This window comes from Epinephelus fuscoguttatus, linkage group LG15 (assembly GCF_011397635.1).
Source record: "Epinephelus fuscoguttatus linkage group LG15, E.fuscoguttatus.final_Chr_v1".
Classification (NCBI taxonomy): Eukaryota; Metazoa; Chordata; class Actinopteri; order Perciformes; family Serranidae; genus Epinephelus; species Epinephelus fuscoguttatus.
Window position 1 is genome coordinate 36,730,609 of NC_064766.1, and position 23,545 is coordinate 36,754,153.

At 41.7% G+C, this 23,545-nt stretch overlaps 1 protein-coding gene across 1 annotated transcript in view; it reads right to left on the bottom strand.

Moving 5' to 3' along the window:
- Positions 1-23,545, bottom strand: part of LOC125901916 (voltage-dependent R-type calcium channel subunit alpha-1E-like) — a 94,522-nt gene that overhangs the window by 27,390 nt on the left and 43,587 nt on the right. The window contains exons 6-21 of the mRNA XM_049597935.1: positions 23,003-23,106; positions 21,913-22,071; positions 17,747-17,937; positions 17,568-17,671; positions 17,370-17,485; positions 14,485-14,538; positions 12,574-12,654; positions 12,223-12,432; positions 11,951-12,063; positions 11,309-11,421; positions 9,957-10,088; positions 9,574-9,643; positions 9,054-9,171; positions 8,167-8,234; positions 7,999-8,066; positions 18-788 (exon numbers count right to left, since the gene is read on the bottom strand). Coding sequence (XP_049453892.1) covers positions 18-788; positions 7,999-8,066; positions 8,167-8,234; positions 9,054-9,171; positions 9,574-9,643; positions 9,957-10,088; positions 11,309-11,421; positions 11,951-12,063; positions 12,223-12,432; positions 12,574-12,654; positions 14,485-14,538; positions 17,370-17,485; positions 17,568-17,671; positions 17,747-17,937; positions 21,913-22,071; positions 23,003-23,106 — 2,472 coding nt within the window. The remainder of the gene's footprint in view (positions 1-17; positions 789-7,998; positions 8,067-8,166; positions 8,235-9,053; positions 9,172-9,573; positions 9,644-9,956; positions 10,089-11,308; positions 11,422-11,950; positions 12,064-12,222; positions 12,433-12,573; positions 12,655-14,484; positions 14,539-17,369; positions 17,486-17,567; positions 17,672-17,746; positions 17,938-21,912; positions 22,072-23,002; positions 23,107-23,545) is intronic.

Below are 23,545 nucleotides of genomic sequence, written 5' to 3' on the forward strand. Positions count from 1 at the left end.
CACAAGAACAGGCTTACCTACGACAGTCTTCTCCAACTTCTGCATAGGGGTTGACGATGCATGTTCCACAGTCATCTTGGCCCGACCCTTCCTCCGCCTCTGCTTTCTCTTTCTCCTCTCTGTCATCCTTCTCTTCCCTCTCATCCAGTATCTTCCTCTCCTGGCTGTGCGACCGTCTGACTTGTGGCACCTCATGTGGTGACTGGGTGCAGTCCAGACTCTTGGCTTCAGAGCGAGCATCCCGGTGGCGGTGCCGTCTGTGTCTGGCCCCTTCTTCTGGCCCCTGACTGGGTCTGAATTTGCGGGCCATCCTGTGCCTGCCCCCGCTTGTGGCTCTGTGGTTAGCTCCTCCTGTTTTGTCATCGTTCAGGTTTACCAGAGACTCGGCCGTGGGGGGATCAGGGATGGGGATGGAGATGGACATAGGGGGCTCGGGGAGGGGCATCCCCACCGACATGGGGGACTCGGGCAGGTGAGCCGGGCTGGCCTCTGGGGAGAGGGCGGGAACGTGTTTGGGGATTGTGGGAGTTTCGATGGTGTCTTCAGTGGGGCTTCCAAAGAGCTCCTCTCTGCTTGCCATCTGGCGACGTTTGCGTAGCTGGTTGGCTCTCTGCTCCCACACTGACATGTTAACTTTTCTCCTCCTCTCTCGGCGGGCGACAAAGGCGTTGGAGCCTTTGAGGGGCTGTTCGTCTGCCGCCCCTGTCGGACACTCAGGCTCATCTGGGAAGGTTGGCCTCCCTCTGTGGATGGCGCGTTTCCTGTATAGGTAGGGTCTTCTCCTCCCACTAAGGACCACAATATATTTCATATCAATATGAGGCAGAAACAGGCCCAAATTAAACGAATTGGTGGCAAGAAACATAAAGACTTGTGTCCATTTAACATACCAGTTGCATAAAAAAACATCCAAACAAATCAAATAAAAGTTGCAAGAAAAGGACAGACCTTTTCTGTGAATTTATAATGTTAGTTAAAACAATTCCCATGGAAAAATATGCAAAATACTTCAAGCTAAAAAATACAAATACATCCAAACTAAAATCAAAAATGAAGATACCTGAGAGGTAAGGACAGATAAAAAGAACATAAACCACAAGAACATAAAAAAGGTAAGGTGCAGGATTTAAGTACAAACATAGTGTAGAAAATAATCTCAATAATTGAGTAGGAAAACTGAAGGGAGAAATTCTGTGAGACAGAGATGCATACAATCATACTTACTGGTATTCAGATTCTTTTGTTGTCCATGTAATCAATGAGTGATTATTTGAAAACAAGACATTAGTGTTTTACAACATACACAGAACATTTGTTGTGACACAGAACAAAATGTGTAAAGGTTATCCAGCAGGTTTAAAAGGGACTGAAATTAGTGCTGTAAGATTATTAATTTCCAGGAGGCATTAGATTTTATGGAAGTGACCATTAAATCTTTTCTTAATTTACGTCCAAATTGGTTTGAAAGCTGACAAAATGTGCAACATTTTGTTCAGTGCCACATAACAGGCATAAAACAAGACAACGTGATGGAACCAGCAAAACACTGTAATGCACATCAGAATCAGCATCTTGATAGCTGCGACACGTACGAGACTAACATTCAAATATGTAACAGACAAATGATACATTTAGTGTCACAGCTGAAGTCAGTTTGTCTCATTCATGAAATCTGAGTAGATTTGCACATAAAAAACCTTTTTTCTAAAAACCTACACCAGATTCATGAACAGCACAGAAAACTTAGATTTGATTGTAGGCACGTGTGTATGTTCATGAATGCCAATCAATCATAAATTGACAGCATGGTCCTGCTAGTCAGCAATTAGCATACATCTCCACCCATAAATAGCCAGCGACCACCATATATGGAGGTGATTTTTACTAGGGATAGGTGCATCCTATAGACTTGCAAACATGAAGCAAACACGCTAAGACTGAAGTTATATAATTTATCATTTGTGGTGTGACAGGAACAGGTAAATCAAAGACTTGGAAGGAGGTAACTCTGTGTCCTCTGTTATAAGAACCATCCAAGAAGTTAAACAAAAATGGTTTAAAGGGAAATTTTGGTTTATTTCAACCTGTCTCCAATCATCCTAAATTTGTTTCAAGTGACTAGTGAGATAAAAATAATAGTTAGCATGTTAGCCGTTAGCCTAGATACAGCCGGGGCGCATAGTAGCATCAGACCTGTTAAAACGTAAGTGAACGGGCAACCTTCAAGTGCAAAGTTAGTCCACTAAACAAGCTTTTTTTCCACAAAGACCGCCTCATATCGTTAGGATAAATGTCAGAGAACATATAGAAAACCACATGTAAACGTGTTGTCTTACCTTACCGGTGTGTTGTCATGTTTGTTTACCATTTAGCTCTGCTTTCCAAAGCACGGCCGAAATATCATGAGAACAAGCAGCGATCTCATACCGTGCCTGAAATCTCGCGAGAACAAGCAGCAACAGCTGGAAGGCAGAACCGGACAGTAGCCTGAAAAGTTCATTCATTTATTTTATGAAAGATTTATAGGATAATGGCTGACTTTTTGCCAGACCTCGACTTTGTGGAGGAGGAATTTGATTTTGCAGAGTTTGATGGCCGCCCTTATTTATTTGAGCCAGAATACACTGACGAAGAGCTTCGTGAAATTGAAGAACGGAGGAGGAGGAGAGAGAGAGAGGCGCAACAGGTAGAGGACGAGAGAGGAGGAATGGCTGCTGCAAGGCTGCGTAGCTCTGGAGATTGGTGGTGTACCTGTGAATGCTGTGCCCCAGTGCCCACAGAAGAGGAATGCCTCTGTTGCAAGGAATGGGACCGGTTGCAGCCTTATTTTCAAGGTCTGGATGTGACCGAGGACGAGACACCTCCACCTGGAGTAGTATCCAGCTGGGCTTTATCTAGAGCTCGCGAGATTTCAGGCACGGTATGAGATGGCTGCTTGTTCTCACGATATTTCAGCCGCGCTTTGGAAAGCAGAGCTAAATGGTAAACAAACATGGCAGCACACCGGTAAGGTAAGACAACACGTTTACGTGTCGTTTTCTATATGTTCTCTGACATTTATCCTAACGATGTGAGGCGGTCTTTGTGGAAAAAAAGCTTGTTTAGTGGACTAACTTTGCACTTGAAGGTTGCCCGTTCACTTACGTTTTAACAGGTCTGACGCTACTATGCGCCCCGGCTGTATCTAGGCTAACGGCTAACATGCTAACTATTATTTTTATGTCACTAGTCACTTGAAACAAATTTAGGACGATAGGAGACAGGTTGAAATTAAACTGAAATTTCCCTTTAATGTGAAACTTTATGCAACAAAACTGCATAAGTACACACAAAAAAACCCACGACAGCTACAGTAAGCTCTTCCCAGTCAAAGCTGCAGATGAACGCATTGCTTGCATCATCAGAGAGACCTCTCTGTCAGGGGAGACCGCGACATGCCTCAAATGGATCAGTCATCAGCAAACTCAGAAGATAGGATGATGGGTCTCACAGTCTCGCCACTCAAACAGAAGATAAATTTGTGGAGTTCTCTCTCCTGATTGACTCAAGTGGGAACAAGATGCCAGAAATGTAGAAAACATGTCCTGAGTCAATTTAAATAACTCATTCACATTTTTAAGAAACCTAATCTGAAGCTTAAATGTGCTCACTGCCAACGTATTTAGCTAAATGTGTTGTATTTCTAATCTTTTGTCATGTGTAACTTATGCGTTTCAAAGGCATCTGCGTAACATAACAGAGCACGATACGAATTAAAATGATAATTTCTAATAATGACAAACAATATGTATGTGCATTCCTTATTGACACAAGCTCTACAAGCAGTCAGAAGCAGGTGTAGATTCTGTTAGTACCTACTAAGAGATCAGAGCTACTAACACATTGATGAATGCCGAAAAACACGTAAATTTCCTTCTGTGAACAGTTTACACACAAATTCATTCTGCTCACGTTTCATGAATGAGACCCAGTAACTTGTCGTATACAGGTGATTTTCATATCATTTCATCATCATCACATTTTTTGTGTCCGTGACATAGTCTGTAACTTCAATAAGAAACTTGCCACGCAAAATAAAAGTTTATTATTAACATTATTAAATGATTTTTTGGTAGTTTGAAGACGCCATAATTTCACCAGGAATTTTGCATGTTTTAGCTTATTAACTACTAATCATGTAAACACTCATTTTACTGCCTGCAGTGATATCAATGTTTGTTTTCCTGCCTTCAAGTAGGTGCCTACGCATTTCGATATGGTATAAAGGTCTATGCATAAAGATCTGATGCAAAAACACAAAACCTCTTTAAATCAAGGACCAAGAAGCTACATCTATGATTTTATTTACAATTCGTGCTAAAAACACACTAAGTAGCAGCCAACTGATGCAGCAAATTGCGGCCAAAGAATACTTGCAGCCAATCAGTAAACGGAGTCCTGTGACTCCTGTGACATGTTGACATATGTCACAAAGAATTTCTTCCCACCCGAGACACATGAACACACCTCTTGGCTGCAGAGAAGTTTAATAATTGTGAAGAGCTGCACTTCGCCACTGCTTGGTGTGTTTTTGGCATTAGCCTGAATTTAGCTTGTTTTTACTGTTTTGGCTTGTTTTTATTTTCTATTCTCATGGCTGTTTCAATGGTATTTAAATGTCCTTCTGTAATCTTTGTTTTTTGTTTATTCAAGCTGATTTCTTGATTTAAGTTGAGTTTTTGTACTGGCGTGAACTAAAAAAAAGGATCCACCTAAGCAAGAAAAACACATTCATCAGTCTATAATCATATAATATGGTTTGGAAAATGTAGCTAGTAACAGAAATGCCGAGGGTTTGTAATAGTGGTTGAAAATATACAAAAATGGGAGCAACAGTTTTTGAAATTGGTCCAGTATTGAGCGAGACCGCTGTAGCCAGCAGAAGCAATACAGGCTGCAATATAACCACTTGGAGCATTTGTGCACGTCCAATTCTGTCCACTTAAAGTTCTTGTTTTTGCCACTGACAGGCTCAAGTTATTATCAAAAGTGTCTGACAGCATTATGGAAAAGAATCCCTAAACAGTCAGATCTTTTTTGTTTAATCAGAAACAGCCCCAGAAGTGGCATCACCAAACACACCAGACTCCATTTAAATAAACATCAATTTTAGCCTGCATATTTTCACATCTAAGTGACTAATATCAGGATTTATTTCAACCAAATCAGAGTTGGTGTTTGTTGAACGGTGGAAAGATGAACAAAGACAGTTTTTGTGACTTTTATTTTGTTTCTGCTGGATTTAAATGAAGTGTGTTTGATGGCGATAAAATTAGTCTGGTGGGTTTGGCGATAGAGATTTCAGGGTTGTTTCTGATTAAACAAAAAGGATCTTACTCTTTCAGAAGAAGATCTATCTCTGAAAGGATCCTTTCAATAAGCTGTCAGACACATAAAATAATAATGTGAACATGTCGGTGGTAAAAAATAAAAAGCACAGGCCTCTCGCTCAACACTGGACCAGTTTCCAAAGCTGTTGTTCCCATTAGTCACTAAGACACAAAAACATAAGATACTATGGTCCAGATTAGAAAAAATGACAAAGTTTCCCTTTAATGTGTCCCTGCAGTACACTCAAGTTGTCTTATGTAATTACTGTTTTGGTTATCTGTCACTTCAGGTCAGTAACGCCCCTGATGTGACATGTGCTGTCATAGCTTTTCCTCCCTACAGCTTCTCCATTATCACAGTGGTGGCGCTGATCAGACGGAGTCATGCTAAGTAGGGAAAATCTGACACAGTCCAAAGTGTGCCTCCTCCCTGTAGAGTGACACACTGAGACTTCCCGCTGTTTCCAAAAATCTTTGAAAACTACCTCCTGCCCTCTTCCTGACTTACTGGATCATTAGACCTGTGGGAACGCCACCAGGTCATCGGAAGGAGCAGGAGGTCAGTGAAGAATCTCATTACCAAAAGAGGCTGCCCATTACCACTCACAGGCCAAGACAGTTATAGACAAGCTTGTGTCTCTGCAGATCGGAGACTCTGAGAGGGCAGGGTGACTACTTTGAATAGGAAGGGTTACCGTCAATCATATTTTAATTTGGCCAATTGGAAGCTTACAATCCTCTGCCAATCAAAAATGAATTTCACCAAAACGCTGCCTGAACCAGTTGTCAGTTTGTAATTGACCGGGCCCCGGATGAGCCAGGAGTAGTAGCATTCAGCACAACGTGATAATAATTGCATTAATATATGATTTATAGTATAAATTCTTGATATTTAGAGTCACATGTCACGTTAGCTGTTACGACAAAAAACTGTTCAAGCTCTAGTCAAAGGATCAAAGCATCAACAGACAGCAACACCAGCCCAGTCGCCAGCAGAAAATGTTGGCACTGTTCATTTCTGCAAGCCACATATTCGTTACATTTGCACGTTTCATACCTATTATATCAACACTAAAGTGACGTAGTCTGTCACTGGGAGATGGAGGGGATGGTGGATGGCGTGTCACCTAGGCAAGATGCCTGCCAAGCTGCAGACCACTGTTCATAATCAACAAACAACAAAGCCGCTTGTCTTTTGGCACTCCTGAGTTTCTACCAGTGTGGCGGTGTTTGTGGCACCAAACCTCGGTGATTTTTAACAAACATGGGTGTTTTTAGCGACACATTGTGGCATATCTCGGCTGCGATGGAGCCACGGAACCTGGGTGCTTTTAAAGGCACACTGTGGTGTTTTCTCAGCAGTGTTTGTGCCACAGAAACTGGGTGTTTTTCACTGTCACATTGCAGCATTTCCCAGTGGTGTGTCCATTTGTGCCACGGAACCTGGGTGTTTTTAGCGGCATGTTGTGCCACTTCCCAGCGGAGTTTGTGGCACCAAACCTGGGTATTTTTTTCACCAAATCTGGGTGTTTTCAGTGACACATTGTGGGATTTCTCAGCTGTGTGTTGAGCCAAGGAACCTCTGTATTTTTTAAAGAGACAATGCAGCGTTTGAGCTGCTGAACCTGGTTGTATATTACCGACCCATCCCTGCTTTTCTGGTGGCTTTTGTGCCACCAAGTGTTTCAAGCCATAACATGGTCTTTTCCTAACCAAGTGGTACTTGTGCCTAAAGCTAATGCCACATTGACCACAGTGTTGTTATGACACAAAACGTTTCAACAAATGTAACACGTACATGGTTAGCAGAAATGCTTGATAATCTTTTTTCCTTTAGCAACACACAACTGAAATCCCTGCAGTATCGGCCTTAAATGTATAAAACAAATGGATAGTGTGAGTTTCTTGTGTACCTCCCCCCATATAATACTGTGAAGTGATTCACTGAATAAAAAAACTGATTGACAACTGGTTCAGGTGGTGCATTCATGAAATTGTAAGCCTCTGACTGGCCAAATTAAAAAATAATTGACAATTACCATGCCCATTCAAAGTCTCTGACCTGCAGAGACACCCTGCTTGTCGTAGGGGAAGATTCAGCGATGCTGCAAAATCCGTCTGTAAGAGGTCATGCTTTTAAATCAGGCACATTCAGGTAACATCCAGAGTTATGTCATAGACATGCCTTTCTAACTTTGCATTCACCATGCAGCTAGAGGCACTGAGGAGCAGATTGAGCATTCACTACATACACCTTCAACTGGTTCTCAGAGTCCACAATCAATAACACTGTGGACATCTTACTGGTTAAATCTAATTGATTTTTTACACATCCTCTCTCCAATAACAGAAGTAACACGATGATCAAACTCAGGATCACCACCAGTTCTCCCACAAGCATCCATACTGTGTCTTATGTAAGCCCGAGCTTGATTCAACTGATTGCATCTGCTGCAAAATTACAAAACAATCTTAAGAATCGTGACAAATTTTCAGCCCAATTTAAATTTTCCATTTGCTCAAGAGGAGCGCTGATCTGAGAAACAGTCACACACTCACGACTAAGAACTACTTGAGAGTATCTCATCCTAGAACGCTCATTTTGTTAGCTGTTGAAACAGTAACTTACTCAGATATCAGGCCATCTCTGCCTCTGGCATATCTCTGGTTGAAGAATTCTTCCTCCTCCTCTTCATCCTGATAAAGACAAAAATAATGTGCACATAAATATTACACTTGCGTCATTGAAGGTGGATAAATACATACATTTTATTCATTAGGTAAAATCAGTTCAAACCTTTGTCAGTTCCTGTGCGTTGGCCAGATTGTCCACGGCGATGGCCAAGAAGACGTTCAGCAGTGTGTCTGTAGTCAGGCAGTTAAGAACAAACACGCCAACCTGTGGGAACCTGTTTGTCCTTCCCTCTCCCTTTCATAAATCTAACATGATAAGACTGAAACAGACTTTGAGTTTGTATGACAAAAGAATCTTAAGTTCCAGTCTTTATGCTAAGCTAAGCTAAGCTAAGCTAACCGGCAGCTCGTTACCTTACAAACATGAGTTTGGTCATTCATTCATTCAATTTCTATAACCACTTATCTTGTTAGGGGTCGCAGGGGTGCAGGAGCCTATCCCAGCTGACATTGGGTAGGAGACGGGGTTCACCCTGGACAGGTTACCAGACTATCACAGGGCTCACACATAAAGACAGACAACCATTCACACTCACATTCACACCTACGGGCAATTAAGAGTCACCAGTTAACCTAAATGGTATGGTGGTGCAGTGGTTAGCACTGTCGCCTCATAGCAAGAGGGTTCCTGATTTGAACCCAGTGTGGGGGAGTCCTTCTGTGCGGAGTTTGCATGTTCTCCCCATGTCAGCGTGGGCTTCCTCCCACAGTCCAAAGACCAAATACACAGAGTTCCTAAAATGCAAAACTATTCCTTTAAATATTTTTCTTAAGCAACATGTCATCATTGTATAAAATCCTCCTATGTAGCCTACAGCCCTGTGGGGGCGAATCGTGTTTTGCCTACAGCTAATAAAATGACATCATCATGATGTCAGCCCTAAAAGGGTCTATTGCTACTTTTACTTCAGTAAAGGATCTGAGTCCGTTTTCCTCCGCTGTACAGACTCAGATGCTACGTCAGAGCTTTTGAAGAGTCAATAAGGATACAGTTTCCAAACAGGGTGAGCACTATGAAGTAGATCGATGACCACATGCCGTACTGCACTCCACCCTGCGAGCGTATCCCATTATACATCACCTCGTTCCAATCCTCACCCGTCAGAATCTGTAGATAAATGCACAGAATGTTTAGCATAAGTAATCACATTGCTCACATCTGATTGTCTTATAAATACATGAAAGAGGAGACATATTCTCTGTCTGCAAAACACTTCACGATGTGGTATTTAAAATGGCAGCGAGATAAGTAATTACTATGTGTGCTGATCAAAACACTCTTTCACAGTGTGGTTGGTTTTGTAGCAGATCTGATGTGGGCTCGTTCACGTTTCACTTGTCTGATATTCATGTGCGCATATGTGTGCATGGATGTGTGGGATGATAGCGGAGGCAGGGGGTGGAGAGCGAGTGAGCAGAGTTGTTTAATCTGCGCCTGGGGTGAGAAATATCCCAGGGTGCAATGTGTCATGGAGAGCAGGCAGAATGAGGGGATCTGTGGGAGCCAAACCTGAAACACTGTCATGATGGCAGCTGGAAACGTGTCAAAGTTGGTGGGAGTGTAATCTTCAAAGATGAACCTAGAGGGAAGGCAGATAGAAAGCAGGGTCAGATATGACCAAGGAAGAATAGGAGGAGGAAGATGAGGAGGAGGAGGATGCGGAGCTATTTTCATCCGGACATGTCATTTCCTCTCATCTTCATCATTGAAGAAACTGCTGTTCAGTTTGCAGGGTGTGTAGCTACCTTTTTAAGACTGCGGTGTGATCAGATATAAGGCTTGAAATATTTTACGAACATCAGCACCACAAATCAGGAACAAAAAAGAAAAGCAGGCCTCGACAACTGAAGAAAGTCTGGATCTTAGTTTTGAATCTTGGAGGCTTTACTCACCTTCCCCCAAAAAGCTGCATCCCCAGCAGAGCGAACACCACAATGAAGAGAAAGAGAAGAAAAAGCAGGCTGATAATGGACTTCATGGAGCTCATGAGGGACACAACCAGGTTCCTGAGAGAGGCCCAGTATCTGACAGAGAGAAATCACAGACTTTTTGAACAGAGCTCTGTGGAAATATATACACAAATATACTACAATCATGGGATGGGACAATATACGATTCTATTGTGAAAAACGTTCACAATCAGTTGTCGTGATGAATTTCCATGAGTAGGATAATCATTGTGTTCAGCAGCAACCAAAGAAACTGCTGGGCAAGCAACAATAAAAGAGACTCTGCATTCGCACCAACCTCAAAAAATGCAACCTTAATCTAGTATTGGCATATTTTATATTGAAAGATATGATGCCCTTGAAAAGACGTGTGTTCTATCTGTGATGCAATATGTTTCTTGAAGGTCTAGTGTGTAGGATTTAGTGGCATCTAGCTGTGAGGTTGCAGGTTGCTATCAACGAGAAATTCTCCTGTGTGCGTGCGTGTGTGTGTGTAGAACTATGGTGGCCGACACACAAAACGTGAAAGAAAAAGTGTCTCTGTCTAGAGCTAGAGTTTGGTTTGTCTGTTCTGGGCTACTGCAGAAACAACATGACGACCTTCGTGGAAGAGGACCTGCTCTGTATGTAGATATAAACAGCTCATTCTAAAGCCCAGGTCAGACCAAAGATTTGTGATGAGTTGAAATATGCAACTACTTGCAATGTGTCGTTGCAACGTTCTATAAACCTGCTGATTCACCTCAATGCAACTAGATGAGACGGTGTATCATCTCTATGCAACAACTCTCTGTGCTCCTGTTCTGATACCAGCTCCTCAGGCTTATTTTGTGGCAGAATATACTTTGTAGCTTTTTAAAATATGAATGAGGATAGTGATAGTGAGATATATACACATGAGTTGCAGGTGACATCAGCTGGCTTGAGTTGAGTTCAGACCGGGCAGTTCACACCGCTGCAACTTTTCTCTGCAACGGTTTTTGTCTCATCTCGAATCTTTGGTCTGAGTTGGGCTTAAGCTATAAAAAACACAATTCTTAGTTTCAGATGATTTTGCAGTTTTGATGTTTAATATTATATCAAATTTCTGACAATATATCCTCCCAAGTCCAACATACTGGGCCATTTCAATAAAATGTAAGGTTATGTGATTCCAGAATGTGTAGAACCATTTAGGCATATTTGATAACCGATAATATCTGCAACTGCAGTTATTAAATTTTCATATCTGCAATGCCAGCTACAACCCAGGCCAAATTTAGCTGAAATGCTGTGCTTTTCGATGTCCTACTTACTTGGTGATCTTGAAAATTCTCAGAAGTCTCAGCGCCCTCAGTACACTGATCCCAAATGACATGCCAGGCCTGAAGAAGCCCCAAACCACCTCAAAGATGCTGCCGACAATGACCTGCAAAACATGTCAGCAATTAAAACAATAATGTTCTCATTATGGGCTCCATCTGACCAGCAGCATGTTTTGTTTTTTTAATCTGGAGTAAATGAGAGCAAATGGACAGGTTTTTTTTTAAATCCCCTTCAAAACGAAGTGGCGCAGTTATTGATCCAAACCCCTTGTTGACCATATTCGGGGTCCTAGAGGACTGCGATCACAGCTGGCCAAAAAGCTTCCCCTCCTTTTTTAATCTTTAATTTTCCCTAAATATTACAGGGTACTCATGTATCATTGTATGTGTCTTTAATGTTTGTGTGTTTATTATCTATACTCTGGAATTTAATAAACAGATTTGAATAACAAAAAGCACGTCTCACATAAAATCACTGCTTCATTAGTTAATTAGGATAACAAAAAAAATCTGATTTCTTCACCAGAAATTAAATGTTTTCCTTAATAATATAAAACATAATTGCTTTTAGTCACTTTTTTTTCTTTTGTCGTGTAATGTGGAGTCAGAATAAGAGATGATGAAAGACCTCACCCCACAGTCGAAGCAGTTAAAAGATGAATGAAAGTAGAGCCGGAAACCCAGGCCATACATTTTCAAAAACATCTCTGCCAAAAACAGCCCCAGGAAAACAAACTCTGCATAGTCTAGAGAAGAGGAAAAAAATGCAATTAAGTCAGTGGGGAGGGAGGTGACTGTCTGCCAAAAACATTCATCAGGCACAACCTGAATTATTTCTTAAGTAGTAAATCACAGAATAATGTAAAAAAACAGAAACAGCGCAACCATTAAAAACTGAAACCCACAGAGGAAGATGGTTAGCCAGTCGGGCTGGTTGTGGTGTACGATGGCCACACAGATGGTGTTGAGAGCCACCAGACTGAGCACCATCAGGTAGAAAGTGTCTGTCTTCACCATGCGGCGGATGGAGATGCGTAACATGCGCTCTTTACGCCGCAGGTAGGCAGCAGGGCCTCGTCGGCCGCTGCGGAAGTTCATCCTGGATCGCGACATGCCTGAGCGAGACAGAGGGAGAAGCACAGGAGGAAGACAGAGAATTGCAGGAGAATGAGGAAGGGGTCATATGTAGGTAAAGTATCACTAAAGGGAAGGAGCGTGCTCTAAAGGCAGACTGAAATGATAACCTTATCACTCACTTGCAGTAGACATGTCTGTGTATTTCTCGTCCCCTGGTGCTCCTCTCCGTGCACCAGTCTTCTTACTCGCCCTCTTCAGCACTGAAAACAACAATAAAGCAAATTGTTTCTGTGGACAGAACAGTGTACACATATTGGACTGAATTTACTCACATGATTTATAATGCAAGAATTAAGCACCCTAACACCATGGACGCTTATTAAAGAAGCAAAGAGAGGCTGCCCTTGTGATATGTTCATGGATCATATGTTATGCACGAGAGGGAGTGGTCGCACTACTGTTTAATGATATGAAGGCGGAATAGTGCTCTCAGGTCTCTCGCGGGGTGAATCAGTGAACGTTTTAAAAGCGTATTTCGCTGCTGATGCCTAAATTTAGGAATAATCAGTTTACAAAGAGAGCTCGAGGGATGCTCGCCCCCACTGCTCACCGCTAACTCATCAATTTCATCATTTATTAGTTCAGTATCTAACTTTAATTTTATTCTACCACCTATTTCATAATGTCCATTGGGACCCTTTGTTGGAATTACACTTCATTCACATGCTACGAGGCAACCAATTAGGGTGTTATCGTCTCGTCTCTGTACTTGTTTTATTAGATCTTAGTCTATCATTATATCAGTCTTATCATTTAATTGGCCTAAAAGGTTCTGCACTAAGCTGGTTTAAATATTATTTATCTGATCGTTTTCAGTTTGTTCACGTTCATGATTAATCATCCTTACGTACTAAAGTTTGTTTTGGAGTTCCGCAAGGTTCTGTGCTCGGACCAATCCTATTTACTCTATATATGCTTCCTTTAGGTAACATCATTAGAAATCACTCTGTAAATTTCCATTGTTATGCGGATGATACACAACTGTATTTATCGATGTCCTGGAATAGGGATCCCTCCTCAGTTGCTCTTCCTGCGGTTTCTACAATTTTTTTTTAACCCGTTAAAGGTTAATGGCTGTTATCAGCGGTTTTTGGCCTCAGGTTTGGGTTAAATGGGGCCTAAGTGGTTAGACTTGGGAAAACATATTGTGGTGTATTTGGTACGTTTAACCATCTCTGATTAACATAAGTTGACATTGAGTTTTGGTTTCACACCAGGCATGACCCATCTATTACTCCTCCCTACTGCCTGATATGGGCTTTCTTTCTCTTCATCCTATGTCACCTGACTCCTTCCTTTCCTCCTGTCATAATTATTGCAGCCACTATGTTGCTGCCTCACAAGAATCATAAACAGCCATATCACAGCCTGATAATGGCCTTCTGAACTGAACAGTAGGCGTACGACAGCCCTCTAATGCATATCTATGACGCTTATAACCAGTGATAACGGCCATTTAATGTCCTGATAACAAGGTAAGGAATTGCTGGTAAGGAAAGCGAGCTGCAGGAATTTCTCCATGCAGCTGGCAGGAATAAAAGTTAAATATGTAACACTGTTTTGCTTATATATGTGTATGTTGAACTCATTTGTTCAACTGATTTATTTTCTTTGTGCATAAGAGCTGATAATTAAGTGATAAACATGTTGCAGTGTTTTTAATAAAGGCAAACACAGTGTGTCACTGTTGTGGTTTTTACACAAAACTGAGTCGTGAGATCGACATGATAAATCACTTACATACAATGAGGTGCATGTCTGTAAGGGGCTTTAGCGTCACCACTGAGACATAATGTTAAATCAAGCATCAGCATTGTTGCTATGGTTACCTGCAGCTCGCACAATGCCTTACAGTACAGAGGTAGGAAAACTGTTGACCGGAACTACGTCTGGCATGTTTCAATACACAGTTAAAGCAGACACCAGTGAATCTAGTCAGACAGAGTGTATTTTGTGGCCGTCGTTTATTAAACAATAATCACAGATCCATGTGTAATGAGGTGTGATTAGCCTTAAGTGTGTCAACTCACCATCTAACGGCGATCTCCCTGAATTTTTATTCTCCTCTGCCAGCATTACTTCCTCTGTAATACAATAAAACTGGAGGTTAAACACAGACGTATTTGTTTTCGCTGAGGCACAATCTAAATCATCAGACGTGGAAACATACATCGCAGGGTTGTATTCTTCAGGACAAACATTTACAGGAACTGAGGCCAAGCTGATGTAAACGCTGCATTGAGAGGCCAGTATGACCTTCTTTAGAGAAAGAGCTCTTATTCTCTCTTACATTCCCGCAATATCTCTCTCTCCCGTTTCTCTCTCTCTTCCCACACTCACCCACATCCATGCACACATAAATATGCACTCACACACACACACACACGCATGTAAACTCACACTAATGCGCGTGCACACAAATTTAAGTCAGTGAGTCAGTATCACCTTTTTCTCACCCTCTATGTGCGTGGGAGGCCGGCAATGTAGATTGCCATTACACCACTGTGTGTGTGTGTGTGTGTGTGTGTGTGTGTGTGTGTGCAACTCAACAAAGCTACTCTACTGTAGATCCAAACTGTGTGTGTGTAGCAGAGAAATCGCTTTATAAAATCAGCTGCAAAAACGATCGCTTAGCTCTTAAATCACTGTGATCATAACGTATCTACACATCTTAAATCCTTCTAATTCATCGTTTGAAGTCGTTTTTGGCAGCAAGTTTCACTAACAGAATAAAAGAATGATGTTTGTGCTCAAACTAAAAGAGTAGTCCTAAATTTTTTATTTGATTTATCGCCAAGATTTCAATGAGAAGTTCAATATCATTCTCATACATGCCTGGTAAATACAGCCAACCCTGGGTACAGATAGGTGAGTGACAAGGGGTGGAGCAATGCAGTATGTAAATAGCCGGCTATTTTACCGTAACTAATGGGCTATCTGAACATTTGTTTTAAAATTTTGAACAGTATAATAAGGTGCCTGCCATAAAATGTATGAAAAAATATATTTAAAAGGTGCAAACTTAATTAATTCCTCCAATCTGATGTGACAACATCATCACTCGTGTCAAAGTGCGAGGGCTGGGGTCAGCCTATGGGTCAGCTAGACTTTTGGGGGAGTGTTGGCCTTTTTCAGGGAAGACATTTTGACATGTCACAGTCAGCACAGGTGTAAATCATGAAATCAATGATGGCTGAATTCCAATTAGCTGCTTGGATTTCAAGATCCTTGTATCCTGCATGCTCGCTCACTGTCACTGTCACTGGAGCACATGAATGAACAAAAACCATCATTAGCATTATTAGTGACATTTGTGTTTTTCCTACTATGACAAGCCAAAATATCTGCTATGAGAGAGGCCTATTTGCAGCAGCGGGAGCTTATTGACAGGCTGAACCAAACAGTAAGAGAAAGACCAGAAAATTACTACGACAGTTTTTTTGGAGCTGGTTTTTAGATCCGTAAAATTATATCTTGGACAGGAGGGACTTCCATTGCCGGTGCACAGCCATCAGGATGGAATTTTATGGCGGTGAGTGGACGTATTTATGATTTACCCAGGGAACGTGTCTACCTTCAGTGAGGAGACAGCTGGATGTCCGACACCATTCAAAATGAAACACTGGAAATTTTGGCACACATTGTCCAGAGAGAAATTAGGTCTGAGGCGAGCGAGCGCACATTATTTGGACTAACGTCTGATGGAACCAGTGATGGAAGTACGTCTGAGCAGTTCTGTTTCAAACCTCGCTCGGCATCTCACTATGGGAAGTGAATTCAGGCGTGACCGATCACGGAAGCTTGCACGGGCCAGCCCCCTTTATAAATACCTGTAGCACCACACCTTTCATTCTCGCTTTCTTCCCCGTGAAGATCATTAGCACTCCTCACGTCCAGAATTTCATTTAACTGTTCTCTGACGCAGCCATCAAGGTCGTCACCAAACGTGGAGATCTGGTGTCAGGATTTTTTGATTGTGTATTTTGTTATGAACAATTGTTCAGGTGGGTGTTTTCGTGTTGTGGCGGACATTTACCTGTTTGTACCATACCGAACAAGCTAACACGTCGAGGTGAGCTGAAATACCTCACATGGTTATCAGAGAACTGGGGTTACCCTGGTACACTAAGGTTTTCCTGTAGTAGCTCCTGTAAGCACGTGCACATAAAAAGTCATGCATGCACATTTATACTGTGCAGCACCCCGCAGTGGAAATGTTCGGCGCATGCAGCCAGCAGCCACTTAGCTTAGCTTAGCATAAAGCCTGGAAGCAGGGGGAAACAGCTACCTTGGCTCTGTCAAAAGATAACCAGCCAACACCTCTAAAGCTGGGCCAGCTTCATATTTAAAGATATACTACACAGGATGATGTATAGTCTCATACAGAAGTGATCCCTCTCATTCATCCCTTGTAACCCACTAGAAAAATGTGGTGGTGTATTTTTCTGCTTCGATTTCCTTATTTTCTTCTTGTTTTTGTGTGTTCAAGATGTTTATGGGTGCGCACCCCCACTGTGTTCAGGTTAGGCCGCGGCTTTATAAAAAGGTAGCAACCAGAAGCCAGAGTGTAAACAGTAGGCATCCGAAGGAAACAGTGCCAATAAAACCCCACTGGAAATATAACAAGGCATAAAGCCAAGCAAGAGCGAATATGAGGTTGGCTTTTACTTTAGGTGGTGAAGTGAAAGTACTGACAAACGGTAACCAACAATCCTTGTATACCTTTAAGTGAATATTATGAGAGTGGTATCGATCTTCTCATCTAACTCTCAGCGTAAAGCAAGTAAATGTACAACTAAAGATGTCATTTCAATACATCCTCCACAAGTCACTGAAGCCTGCCTTGCCGTATGCCTCCACATGACTTGAACAAATGTGTGTCTGCAGATGTGAAGTCGTTCGTGCTGCCCAGTACCTGCCCTGTCTATCCAGGCTCGGTAGCCGTTAAGTTCTCTCTCCACCTGCTGCTGGCGGCGTAGCTTCATGAAGGCCCGCCTGTTCTCCACCCTCTCTCTCTCCTTGGCAAATTCTCTGAGGAGGGAAGCATTAAAAACACAATGCATAACACAGACAGAGACGCCAGTGTTTGACACAAAGGAGGTGTCAAACTCACCCAGACAAGACTCCCAACACTAGATTCAGCACAAAGAATGAGCCAATGATGATGAGAGGAATGAAATACATCCAGTTCCATGTGGTGCCCAAGGCATCGTTGGTCTGAAACCAATAACATTTATGTTATTAAACAACAACAACTGCGGTTCATTTTGTCCCAGCAGAACTGAAGCTCACATTATAGAGAACGGCCGTCCAGCCCTCCATGGTGATACACTGGAAGACGGTGAGTACAGCGAACAGGATGTTGTCAAACTGCGTGATGCCATCGTTGGGTCCGATCCAGGTGTCGTTGCAGTCGTACTTCTCCGGACACTTCCTCACGCCGCAGGCGAACGCCAGCTCAGACGAGTCAACAGTCTCGTTTTCTACAGAAACAAAACATATAGTGATGGTGATGGTCTTTTGTTGATACCAAAAGCTGTCATGATGAAAGTGATATACGTCTGTGACTCACACCCCAGTCATGTCCAATTTTTTTCCAACCGTTCATTGTATATCTTGTTTTTCCTTTTTACACTATGGTTTTAGTGTGGACTATACAAACAAGATATAACATGTTAATTTTTTTTTACAGAATTATTGCTGTAAGCCTTTGAAACCGAAGCAAATTGGCTTGATTTCTTTTTAAAACATGGGAAGAAGGCACTGAGCAATCAAAGAAGAAATGACCTAAAAAAAAAATAGCAAGAAATTAGTAAAAAGAGTAAATTAATAGCACAAAAATTAGCAAAAAATATTTTAAAAAAAGTAACAAACAAACAAACAATAAAATGACATGGAAAGACTGTTTAAAAATTATAATAATTCTGTGAAATAATTTTAATTAAATGCAATAATTATTACTATAAATACAGTTTTTCCCTAGCTTCTTTCTTTTTCCCTATTTTTTATTAAATAATTTTGTAAACCTTTTTTTTTTTTTTTTTTGCAATTCCCCCACGCTTTTGAACGAAAGCGACCAACTTGCTCAGGTTTTGAATGTTTAAATACTTGCGAAAGGCTTTTGAAACCAGCACCAGAAAAAGCGATGTCGCTCTACGTTTCAAAGGGTCAAGGAAACACTTAAATTATATTCTTTCTGCACACTGTGTGGCCATTTCACTGGATGTTCTCCTTTTCACTGTACTTCAAAGGGATAGTTCTGAGTGTTTGAAGTTGGGCTGTATGAGGTACTTATCAATAATCAACGTATTACGTACAGTAGATGCAAGGTGGCATACCTCAGTTTGGAGGAGTACAGACGCAGACACTAAGCAACCTACTGCTGTGGACGAGGGCAGCAGCAAAGAGTATTTTAGCACTGTATTGAGATTATTTTCACAATTTTCCCTTGCTATCAGACAGCGATTTCTGACAGGGAACTGAAGCTGCTATAACTGAAGCTTATCTTCCATGTCAGACTGCCTCTCCAAATTGGGGGCGTGTTGAGTGACATCTACTGTACGTACACTGCCTATGGACAAGTACCCCATACAACCCCACTTTAAAAGATCCAAACAATCCCTTTAATCTCTCGTCAATAGTTGTACTACTCGTGCTTTAACTCATAAATGTGTGTTGCTTGTTGCTCCTTCACCTGGATGTTTGACTCTCCCTGTGCAGAAGGATGCATGTGAAGAGTCCAACTCTAAAAGACTGTGTTCACTTTAATCTGCTAAAGAAGAAAGGTTCCCTGTGCTCACCTGAAATCTGAGTTTAACTTGTGCAACATTTGCATGTTTTCCAATGAGGAGGAGCAGATGTGTCAGACACAAATAATTATTCAGAGCAGGATATTTTGTACATGTCTAGAGGAAATTTTAAAGCCTTGTATTGTGTGGGACCATCAGAGAATTAAGAAACAGAAATATGTCAATGTTTTTCCTGCTCTAAATACTGTTTATACTTAGTCAGGTTTTATATCTGAATCCATCTTTAGGTTGTACTGGGCGCTGACAGTAAATGCTATGGTGTGGCGCCTGATTACAGAGTAGTTGTTGACTAATTAAGCAGTAGCAAAATTAGCCAGCAACAACTCTAATAATACCTTTGAGCTCGCTGATACTGTAATCTATGAAAGCCTTAGGTTCTCAAACAAAGATGTTCACACCGTGTGTTTGAGAGCAGCACACATTCGGTGTGCATGCTGGGCAGCGTTTAAGAAATTACGATACCAGTACCAAAACCAGTGCCCTGAGAGGGATACTGACACCAACAGAGTACTTCAATGATACCTTATTTTTTAAACTTAATTCTAGGGATGGGCTTGGGAACTTGGGTACTGGTTGGTGGCACGACGATGCAGTGGTTAGCATTGTCACCTCACAGCAAGGGGGTGCCAGGTTCGAACCTCGGGGTGGGGGAGCCCCTCTGTGTGGAGTTTGCATGTTCTCCCCGTGTCAGCGTGGGATTTCTCCGGGTACTCCTGCTTCCTCCCACAGTCCAAAGACATGCAGGTGAATTGGTGACTCTAAATTGCCCCTAGCTGTGAATGTGAGCATAAATGGTTGTCTGTCTCCATGGTGTACCAGGGTGTACCCCGCCTCTCACCCAACGACAGCTGGGATAGGCTCCAGCAGGCCCTGCGACCCCTAACAGGATAAGTGATTACAGAAATGAATGAACTTGGGTAGTGCGAATGACTGCAGAGGCTATAGAGATTAACAGTACATAGCTTGCACTGCACATTTGTTTATTTTGTTGAAATACTTCCAAACATCACTCTTATGCCTGGTCACCATTCTGCCTGTAACAACAGGTTCGAGTAACATCTGACTGAAAATGTTGATGTTTAAAACTTTCAGCTAAACTGATGTATATGTTTTCTTTTATAAAGGTATAGAAAAAGGAGTACACTATAGGTTGAATGAATACTGCCGTCCAAGTCGCGTACTCGAGTACTCATCATGTCAATGGAAGCATTCAGTTGCGTATAATGCCACCAGACACCACAGGCATGGAGTAAAGCCATACTTTTGAATGTTTTGGTGGAATCTTGTCACACTGCACTGCCAATTTTGTCAAATACAACATGCTTAACTTCACCACATCGCAGACTGCATGGGTTGTAGCTATTGTGTCGATGGGGCCAATCGCACTTTGCATTAGGGATGCACCAATCCGATATCTGGATCTAGTATCAGCCCCGATATCATCAAAATAGATGGATTGCGTATCGGAAAATGCAACCTATACCTGAGGCGATTCTTTCCCTTTAAATCTATTGTGACACAAGCTACGTCATACGTCATGGAGAGAAGGAGAGAATCTGCTGTGTGGAGGTATTTCACACAATTTCAACTGCTGTTGAACAATTGTTTATTTTTGTTAAAATGACATAGTTCATCATTGCATTAATCTGTTTCACACTGTTTCATTTTATCTTAGGACTGTGACGTCATCAATGCCTGATGCCTCTAGTCTTTTCTGTTCTACATGTAAAGGTATATAGCTTTTTAGGTCAACCATGGTATCGGATCGGTATTGGGTATCGGCTGATACTGAAAGCCACCGCATCGGGATCAGTATCGAAACTGAAAAAGCTGGATCAGTGCATCTCTATTTTGCGTTAATTTGAAGAACACTTGAGGCGACTGGCTGTGAGCAAAACCATACAGATAGTATTATTTTTTCTAGATCAGAGTACAAAAGGGATGAAATGCAGGTATAATTTGACTGGAGAAGTTCTGATACTACTTGGTGCTGGGTTATTGAATTCGGTACCTTAATAAGGAACAATACACAGCTCTGCTGCTGCTAAACTAATCAAAGTTTATAATAAATAATCAAAGAACAAAGCATTACAATAAACTTCTAAAGGCACTGGTATTGTGATAAAAGCAGGCACACCTCAGGACAGGAGGTGCCCACAGATGGCGAGATGGTCAAGCCAAAATCTATCCTTATACAATCAAACTGCTGGTCATCATAATGCTTTCCAAGCACTAAAAGTAGAGGGTGAAAACTGTTGTTACTTGAGTGTGAAGACACTTTTAGTCCAGCTCTGAGAGACTGAAACCAAAATCTGTTGTTTTAGATTAACGTTTAAAATAGTGTCACAACATTTGTGCCTCTTCAAACTTCAAACAGAATGTCTTTTGATTTCATCTTATCTACGCTAAACCAGTTATCTACCAGGACAACAAAATGGCCCCAGAAATGAAACAACATCTCCAACATGGTGAGAAAGTATTTTAGGAGGTGGTAAAACACACTCACTAACTCAGGACCAAATCCAAAGCTTTTTTCCTCTAGTGTCGAACTATTTACTTTCACACTGACTAAACAAGAAATTAATATAAAACAAAAATATATGCAGAGGCCGGACTGTCCTCTTTGCTTTACAACAGAAAGAGACGTACCGAGGATATCCATAGACGGCAGGCAGGTTTGGTGAAGCTTCCCGCTGTAGAATTCCAGACCGATGATGGCAAACATAAGGATGGCAAAGAACAAGAGGAGGCCGATCTGGAGCAGCGGGATCATGGCCTTCATGATGGACTTCAGCACAATCTGCAGACCTTGGGGTATTCATAAAGAAAAAGACATCGGGTTGAAGGAAAATGCCACAGGATTTTTCATTATATCTTACTATATAATGACGTGTGTGGGGGTGTGTCTGTGTGCGGCAATCCATGTGAAATTTGGCACAGTGGTAGAGGGTCATGGGAGGATGCCAATGAAGCAATATTACATCAGTTGGCCAAAGGGGGGCGCTGTAGCAATCGACTGAAATTGCAAACTTTGAATGGGCATATCTCATGCCCCGTATGTTGTAGAGACATGAAACTTGGCACAGAGATGCCTCTCCTCATGAGGAACACATTTGCCTCAAGAACCCATAACTTCCACTTATATAGATTTTCCACCATTTTGAATTTTTTGAAAAACACTTAAAGTCGATCTCTTCCTAGGAAGTTTGAGCGATCTGCATGAAACTGGGTGAACATAATCTAGGGAGCAATATCTAAAGTTCCCTCTTGGCAAAAGTTGGAAAACTTACTAAAACTGAGCTTCTATAAGGCAATGAATATTGCGGAGGGCACACCGATTGTACACTTACAGAACACACCTACTATATATACAGCAAAGAGGTGGATGATGAGGAATCCTGTTTTCAGTGGGTGTTTTATGGGGACGTGGATCTCTCAGATCAATTTGAGGAGCGTCTGTGGTTTGTACGCTCCACATTTTATCGTAAGTGTGTCATGTAGTGTGGGACTCGCACTGGTCTGATCTTGGTATTGTCTCGTCTCAATTAACTCTGCTCTCAGTCACGACTTGGTCTCGTTTTAGGTGGTCTTGACTGCTGCTGACACACATTCTCAAGTGACTAAATCTGCAGACTGAAAAAGTCCTAAAAATCACCCACAAAGACGAATCGCTTGTTATTTGCCTAATTATAGCAGTTTGTTTGACCTAACAGTGCAGGGTCAGAGAGCAGTGACTCACTGGGGATCCCGGAGACAAGTTTAAGAGGTCTCAGCACTCGTACGGCCCTCAGGGTCCGAAGGTCGACTGGGATGTTCATGTGGGCACCAGCGGTAGCCAGAATCCTGATGGACATAACACACACACATGATGTATATTTGATTCTGACATATTTCTGATAGACAGCAAACAGTACATTGTTATCTTTCTTGTATTATTTTGTTGTGACAGTTAAATTAATAGATATTACTTCCGACGGCCTGAAAAGGAAAAAGACATTTGGGTTAAAACAGGGGAAATGCTACAGGGACATTCATTATTAGCTAAATTTGGTACAAAGCCTCACTTTTTTTAGTGAAATTAATGTTTTTTGTCTGCGGGGTTTGACAAATTTAAAGACATAAATAGGTGAAAGGCAACAAATGGATGTAACTCAAGGGCAGTTTTGGAGTTGAGTCATTTTAAAGGAAAAACAGAGGAAATAATAAACTGACCTGATGTCATACAGTATATCTATTTAGTGTACCAGACTTGTATGGTTGGAGACAAAGAATGCACAGCTAC